This window comes from Cynoglossus semilaevis, chromosome 3, assembly GCF_000523025.1.
Source record: "Cynoglossus semilaevis isolate Cse_v1.0 chromosome 3, Cse_v1.0, whole genome shotgun sequence".
Lineage (NCBI taxonomy): Eukaryota > Metazoa > Chordata > Actinopteri > Pleuronectiformes > Cynoglossidae > Cynoglossus > Cynoglossus semilaevis.
Window position 1 is genome coordinate 4,103,809 of NC_024309.1, and position 8,017 is coordinate 4,111,825.

At 39.1% G+C, this 8,017-nt stretch overlaps 2 protein-coding genes across 5 annotated transcripts in view; one reads left to right on the forward strand and one right to left on the reverse strand.

The window, feature by feature from the left end:
• Positions 1–174: 174 nt before the first annotated feature.
• On the reverse strand, positions 175–3,528 carry thtpa (thiamine triphosphatase). Of its 2 annotated transcripts, none has more exons than XM_025054376.1 (4): positions 3,411–3,528; positions 2,261–2,330; positions 1,587–2,084; positions 175–1,492 (listed from the first exon to the last, which is right to left on the reverse strand). In XM_025054376.1, exons 2-4 carry the CDS (start codon positions 2,328–2,330, stop codon positions 1,392–1,394), a joined length of 669 nt encoding a protein of 222 aa, XP_024910144.1. In that variant the 5' UTR covers positions 3,411–3,528; the 3' UTR covers positions 175–1,391. The 2 variants fall into 2 exon arrangements, with proteins under 2 accessions (XP_024910144.1, XP_008305722.1); XM_008307500.3 differs by lacking the exon at positions 3,411–3,528 and adding an exon at positions 3,169–3,403.
• Positions 3,529–3,768: 240 nt separating this feature from the next.
• zfhx2 (zinc finger homeobox 2) overlaps positions 3,769–8,017 on the forward strand; it is a 9,741-nt gene continuing 5,492 nt past the window's right edge. The window contains exons 1-4 of one of the 3 annotated variants that reach the window (XM_008307501.3): positions 3,769–3,927; positions 6,135–6,293; positions 7,217–7,274; positions 7,448–8,001. In XM_008307501.3, coding sequence (XP_008305723.1) covers positions 3,922–3,927; positions 6,135–6,293; positions 7,217–7,274; positions 7,448–8,001 — 777 coding nt within the window. In that variant the 5' untranslated portion in view covers positions 3,769–3,921. Of the gene's footprint in view, positions 3,928–3,948; positions 4,484–4,508; positions 4,738–6,134; positions 6,294–7,216; positions 7,275–7,447; positions 8,002–8,017 lie in introns of those variants that run through there. The other 2 variants (XM_025054374.1, XM_025054375.1) reach the window with 2 other exon arrangements.

Sequence of the window (8,017 nt, forward strand, 5' to 3'; positions counted from 1 at the left end):
CCAAATAAACATGTTTGTTTTTTTAAATTAAAAGTAATTAAAAAATAAAATTAATTAAAACTTAAATTAAGTTTGTGATTTAAGTCATATTACAAAATCAAACTCTACAAAACAAAATTCTATATAGTGACAAAATACTTAACATATAACATAGTTGTGTTATATAATTTAATATGGTGACAGAATATAACTCATGGGACAAATTGTTGGGTCGTCTGCATCTGTAGCTGGCTGCCCTATATCATATCAATCTTTTTCTTCTCTTTGGATACAGTGATGTATAAATACTTTATACTTAAGATAGAATTAAGGTAACTTAGTAAGATAGTCTTGCAAGATTCTGACATGTATTAAGTCTTCCCCACGAAATACAAGGAGAGGGTAAACAAAGGAGCTGATGTACAAAGTCTCACCTCCTTTATCCTCAAGTGTAGTCAGTGAAAGCAAAAACAGTGAAATATATGAGCTCGGTCAACATATCATATATGTTTTTAGTCTTACTCATTACATTAGCAGATTTATTTTGTTTGCGTTAGTACTGGATGGAAACTTTCTCTTGTATATATGTTGTATACACAATATGTTGTATACTTTAGTTAGCCATTTAATTATTGACTCACACAGAGACGAGACAATAGATGACCTTCAGCATGGTTGGCATACTGTCCTTCACTGTTTTTTTTTCTCACATTCACCTGTTTCTTCCCAAAGTCCCAGATAAGCAGTTTCAGAATGAAGGTAGTCGTAGAAATTGACTATAGGTATAATAATTTATTGTTTTTATGTGCACAACGAAACTGAGCCTCTGCTTTTAACCCATCACCGAGGGGAGCAGTGGGCAGCTTTTAAGTGCCCGGGGAGCAGTGTGTGGGGACGGTGCCATGCTCTTTAATCTCCAGTATAGTACAGTATACATGATACGTACATTGGTGAAAAGACACTCTGGTGCTGCAGAATGATATTATTAAGTTATTAAGCATTTAATGGAGGCAATAGTACTGAACTCTATAGACTGCAGATGATGTGACATGGAAACCTAACAAACATACATGAGCAAAAAAAAAGACAGAGAGGAAAAAAATGCAAATTGGACAGTATGAGTTGCATGTGTCATGGATTTAGTTAGTTTAACCAGCTGCCATATATATGATCCTATATGGACACTGTATTCAAGCATATATGTGCTTGTGTAATTGATCTGGAATGTATTAGAAACACTGCGTGCCAAGTCCAAATTGTTGCCTGGTTCTGATCATAGTCTGTACATAGTTTAATATATATTTATGTGTGTGTGGGGGCATTCAGATTACCTTTGGTATTATAGTTAATTAATAACTTATTTTCTTATTCAATTTACATTGTTGTACACATCAAACATCATCACTGGTTTCTTATAAAACATGCATCCTTTTTAAAGTGGCCAAGTGTTCAGGATTATTTTTTTTGAGGTAAACGTCCATTTTCCCAAGAACTCTTTCATGTGGATTCAGGCCTGTGGAGACAAATGAGAAGGAAAAAAAACAGATCATGTTTTGAGAGCCTGGTGTATTCTTACATTTTCTGGTTGACATCTATAGATAGCTTACCCAGTTTTTTAGCTATATTTTCAATCTTCTCCAGAGCAGCCTGAACATCTCCTCCCTTTGGTATTACCACCTCCACCTCACCTACTTGGTAGCCAAAGTCAGCTTGGTCCAGATCTACATTCACACCTTCCCCCTTTAAAGCAAATGACTGTCGTATTGTTGTAAATTCTGCAAAGCACACTAGATTTGCATTTTGCACCCAAGATTCTTCCAGGTCTAACTGGATTGGCTTTGTGCCTCTTTCTTCACAAACAGCATTAATGACTTCTATTACTCTCTGGTGAATTTCATGCAGGTTCGTTAACTCATTGTATTGTGTGCACAGCCCTGCTTTACTTTGCTGTCCACTTGAATTTTGCGTGCTGTTGACTGACTGTGTAGTAGGACACTTGAGTTCCCAGCATCCCTTACGTTTACGAAGCCACATGTTTCTCAAAGTAAGGTCAAATGTGGGAGTGTCAAAGTACTGGTCATGAAACTGATGGTGACCAACACAGACTGGCAAAAAAGGGAAACAATTGATTAGAGTCAATGGAGGTCCACCACAGCAGAAAGGTCCAGCAAATGTTTGAGAGGACATTTAGTGAACATTATGAAGTTGACAGGGAGCATTAGATAAGAGCCTTTGCTTTAAATTTACTCACGTGTGTCTGGTAGACAAATTTAACACATACCCCCAATCTTTTCCAGTGTCTTTAAAGTGTCAGGATTGCATGTGAACTTTCTCTCCACTTCCACACTCATCTGAAATGATAGGAGTGACATCAAAACCAAGAACCAACCAGTAGTGATTAGTTAAAATGCCATTTAACATGACTTTGACCATTGTAAATATAAGGTCACATTTCTGTGACACCTAACACTACATGAATGTACATGCTTACATACTGTGTTGAAGATGACATGGCAGCAAACAAGAATTTGGCAACCTGGTAAATACCTTATTTATAGTTATGTACATACAAACATAATATAGTGGATCATTAAGTATTTAGTGACAGATTTTTATTTCAATTTTAATAAAATTTCTTTATATATGATGTATTGGGTGGAGGGAGATGTTGAATACTTGGGGGCAAATATTTACCAGCTTCTACAGAAAACGAGATTTAAAATAATACTATTTACAACATACTTTGACCATTGTTGCCAGTGTCATATTTTTAATGTATTGAGATTAATTAAAAATCAGCAACAACAAAGGTATATCATTAAATAAACAATATAATTTAGTAACAGTAACTGTACTTTAAACGAAACAATCTTTTGATTTTTCAAACCAAGATTATGTAACAATCTTCACAAAGTTTGAATCAAACGAAGTACAGAGACAAAAGTTCACGTGCAGGTCATGTTAACTAAATTGTGCAATTCTATTAAATTTATTTTCTTTAGCAACGTTGTTATTAAATTAAAAACGAGACACTAATATTTCTAAATACGAGGTAATTCCTTCTGCCTGGTCTCAGCTGTTCTGCTGTTTGCAAAACACTCTCGCATGGCTTCCTAATACAAATCCAATAACCAACGCACGCGGATTCAAAAGGGTGAGACGATAACTCCGTAGACAGCCCCCACATACCTTTATGTGGCAAATACCTTCAACCAAGTAAATCGGCATGAAAAAACCCGACGAAGGATAAAGCCAGGGTCGTCACACGTCAGCAGAAGTGTTAATTCTGCACAGGCGCAGTCACAGACAGCTATAGAGTGTTTAGAAGCGTCGTCTCCTGCCCCACTAACGCATGGGCGTAGATGGTGCAGTTATAATCCACCCTTCTTCATCAATATTTAACCCCACAAACTCCCTACAACCACACTGACCGTAGGGGAAATACGCGGGACACAGCCCACGTCCGTGTAGCCCTTTATTTATTTGTCAGGTCCCCAGAGTGACACTTCATTATCCAGGCGGGCGGGACGAGTGTACTCTAATCCACCTTTAATGGGAGAATGAGGAAGGTTTAATAATAAAGGGAGGGGCTGGAGATAGTGGGAGTGGGCCCCCGTGACACACATACTTTAATAGAAGTTCATGGAGGCTGCATTGATTAGTTATATGTTATCGCTGCTGATTTATTATAAATTAAGCAGTTGTACGCGTGTTATATAAGATTTTGTCTCGTTGTCCCTCTGAATGTCAACAGCCAGCCTCGGGGGGAGCTGTGGTCTGTTTACTACAGAGGAGAGGGAGGGATAAGAGCCAGAGCATAGCGAGAGAGAGAGAGAGAGAGAGAGAGGAGAAGAGAAGAGAGGGAGGGCAGGAAAGAAAACTTTTCACTTCTGAGGAGCCACAGAGGAAGCGTGTGCGTGTGTGCGTGCTGGAGCGGTGACCATGCAGGTAAAACGCATTAGCTAATTGCTCTCAACTTAATTAAACGCGCTTGTAACCGCTTAATTGTGTTGCTTTGTGCGTAAGACTGGCCTGCGACTGTCGGAGGGACGGATAGACGACCGAGCGAACCTCCCGCAGACACGATCCCCTTTAGAAATCCAACATTAAAAGCGCAAACTTTTTCTGCTTCTCGTCTCTTTTCACTCGCTCTCCCGACACCACCCCCACCGTCGGCCGACCGCGGCACCCAGTCCTCCGACTCTCAACCAATTTTCGGATCCACTTAAGGGCAAAACCAGCGAAAATGTAGTTTACATGGACATGTGTTGCGCCGAAGTGTTTTAGGTGTGGATTTCAGCGCTAGAACGCGTCTAATGGGGGTCTGTTGGGCGGGGGGTACGGGAGAGAGAGGGGGAGGCACTGTTTTCTACACATCTGTGAACGGAGCCACGTTCGTTAATTAAACGGCTGTGTAGGCCTCGCTCTACGCTCAGCGACAGCGGCGGACAGACGCTTTACATGCTCTGATCCAGTGGGGCAACGAAGCTAAATAGAGGCCGAGGTGTGTATACGTAAAGCTTAGGCCGGGTGTGTGGTTTAATTTGGTTTTTAATGGCGTTGAAGCGGTCGATGTATAGGAGCTGCAGCTCCCACCTGAACCAGGGCAGAGTTTTGTGGGGGGAGGAGGGCAGTTAATTATCTGTCTGCTAACTGGCTACGGCTAACAAAGTCACTCGACTGCGCTGATCTTTCTGACTTTTAACGGAAGAAAAACAACAGCAGACAGCGTTAACGGACACCAGGTTCTCGGACACAGTTGAGCGGCTTTTATCATGGGATTACTAACACTTTATTACGGTTGCAGCTCGTCTTCTAAGCCCGTTGTAATGCAACGTTTTAGCTGCTAGCTAATTGATTCGTCTCCTGTTGGCATAGCTAATTAGACTTGTGATTAATTAGTCAACTATGGGCAATGAGGTGTCAGGCTGCTCATGTCATAGTTTTTAATTATGAAATGGTGGTGATGGGCTGTCACAGACGTTGAATTAAGTAAATGGAGCCTTGTCGGAGCATTTTGTAGTCGAACAACTCCGCTAGCCTGCTAATTGGCATGAGAAGGAAATGTGGCGTTGAAGCTGTTGTACAGCTGCATCGTGGATTATGGATGTTTGCGAGGAAAGCTGCGGGGTCTGCAAACACACCGCTGTGTGAGATTTGAAAATAAGTTAACATGTTTTAATCGAAACTTCGAAGTGAGCTTTGCAGGGACGGTTGAAAGTGATGGTGAATTGTTAGCTATGGCACGTACTCAAATGTTTTCTTCTTGAATGTTTGCTACATGTATTATGCATTTAGAAAACGAATAACTGTAGATTGATGGAAGAAACCTGCATTTATGTTAATATTTTTAAGTAATCAGGACTTTTCTGGCTAGCGTTAAACGTAAACATGACTGCCCTTTGCAAGTATTTCCGTCCATACAGCTACTTTTTTAAGTCTACGTTATTACCAGAGAGGTGGTCTGCGAGACTACATGGTATTAATGACTTAACTGTGTAGTTTATTAAATTTGACCCGGTTTGGTACAGTGAAGTTATAAATTTTCATTTGCAAGACAAAACCTCAAAAATATTGGTCCCTTATTCCATGACGGGAAGCCAATACATTGTTTGCAAACACAGTTGTTGGATATATACAATGTCACTGCAAGTAAAGCTTGCCTAATATGTGCAGCTTGCCTTCATGGCATTATCTCATTAACATAACAGGAAAGTGTTTATTAGATATAAACACTAAGCAAATAGTGTTGCATAACTAATTGTAATGCAAAGAAGTTGAGCCAGTTGTGTTTTTATCTAGAGTATGTCAGTGCAATGTAAAAAAAGGTGTCAAACAAATCCTTTGTTGTGTAATCTTTCTTTCAGTTAGTAGTTGGGGAAGAAACTAAAAAATGAAACAAATTATTTAGGGCAGCAGTAATTATGTTTTTGGTTTGCTATTGTGTGCTCATTGAAACAGTATGGATTAGTCCTTACAGTGTATACATAAATCTTACCAATCAAAGGTTTGAGGTGGTTTTATTTACAATGTAGTTCATTTACCATCTTCTATCCTGCGTTGCTTTGCATATTGTTTTCACAATCCTTCGTATCGTCTGTATAGCTTGTTAGCTGAAATTAAATGTTTTCTGAAATGTGCTCTTTACTTAACAGGAGGAGTCAGGAGAGACAGTAAGCAGTGAAAGCAATGGGGTGGCACAGTGGCAGTGCCCCCTGTGCCAAAAAGGCCAACCAGACAGATCCTCCCTGTCTTTGCATCTCACAGATCAGCACAGTGTACTTCCATCTTGTGTTGAAAGACTCCTGGACATTGTAAGTATGACTTTCTTCTCATTGGGAAAGCATTTTAAATTGGTCTCACACATTGTTTACATTCTTAAGGGGTTATTTTAGGACATCACATATGTTTTACATTGTTAAATAGTTGTTTACCTACTTGTTGCTGGAGAAAAAAATATTGCTTAACATCCAGGCCATTTACCTTTTTAGAGGGGAAGGAAGTGTGTTAACTTTTTAACAGTTTTCATACTGCAATTAATAAACTGATGGTTGATGGACATTTAAGTGGCTTAAGTAAAAAGACGGAAAAGGAGGCAGTTCTCAAATGCTATGTGCATGTGATTCAAAATTATGACTAATTTCTACACAGTTGAATAGTCTTTATTGTTTTATTTCATATAGCTACAGTTGGCCATATATACATATACAGAAAATATTAAAATACTTTTTGAAATTGTGTATATAAAGACTCATTACTTAACTAAAAGAGGTTTCAATAATACATTTAAATGTAATTTATATAACAAATTATACACATCTCCTCCACCCTCTGCATAGGACAATTGAATATTGAGGTGTGACTTGTTCTTTGTTTGTATTCTGTATTTGTGCACTTTCTTTACAGATAACATTGTGTATATATATATAAAATCATCTCGTCTTTACATCTTAACACAAGTTTTACATTTGTACATATGCATGTGAATAATTAGAACTGGATGAAACTTTAATTCTAAATGTTACTGATTACTAGCAATCTCATATATCCCTTGAGGGTAATTTGCTTAAATTAAAAGCTAGCTAAGTTTACTATGTGTAATACAACCACATGTTCAGTTACGCCCAAATCTAATTCTGCTTTAGAAACCTGCTTTCTTTCAACACATCTGAACAAAGCTGTTAGATGACTGCTTCCTGTCAAGAATTTCTACTCCTAATTTCTACTTTTTGAACAGGCTGTTCTAAAGCAGAGTCTCAGAGGAGGAGAGGACCAAGTCGCTCAGAAATCCTCAGGTGAGAAAATAATTAATGGTCTGGCAATTATTGTGACACTGTTACACAGTGGATTTTACTAATGTTTCAAAATATTTATAATAACATTATTATTTTTATCGTTGTTGTGTGTTTTGAAGTATAACAGTACAGGAAGGCTGTATTTTTACATTGATACATATGTTTTTTGTCAGATCCTGAATCCCAACAACAAAAATCCAGTGAAGACGACTGTTCAGAACCCTGCCAATCCAGCCACGATTCAGACGCTGACCTGACGCTTGGAAACAAAGAGATGGAGGAAGAGAGAATAATGGAGCAGGAGGGAGGTAATGCTGAGCATGAGCCAGAAGAGGAGGGAAATCAACTTACAAGCGCCAAACAGCAAAATACAACAGAAAACACAGAAATCCCAGATGCCAGTGAAAAGTCAGTTGGCAAAAATGGTGTGCCAGCTGAAAATAACACCCGCTCATTCAAATGCAACGCCTGCCTTGAATCTTTTCCCAGCAGAACTGCCTTGAATGTTCATTACAACTCTGCATCCCACATTCAGAGGATGACGATGGGCTCTGCAAAACAGGGTGGTGATAGTGATCCCCAATCTCCCTCAGTTCCTGTTCTGCCTCGGCCATATGTATCAAATAAACCCTATCAATGTGCCGTGTGTCGAGTCTCTTACAACCATGCCATAACCCTTGAGAGCCATATGAAATCTGTCTTGCACCAGACCCGCACCAGGAATGCTGGGATCACTGCTCACG

Coding starts and splice junctions, on each gene's coding strand:
- thtpa (XM_008307500.3), bottom strand. CDS start 3,207: ATGCCGATTTACTTGGTTGAAGGTATTTGCCACATAAAG. Junction 2,331..3,168: donor AAGGTATTTGCCACATAAAG/GTATGTGGGGGC, acceptor CTATCATTTCAG/ATGAGTGTGGAAGTGGAGAG. Junction 1,493..1,586: donor AAATATAGCTAAAAAACTGG/GTAAGCTATCTA, acceptor TTGTCTCCACAG/GCCTGAATCCACATGAAAGA.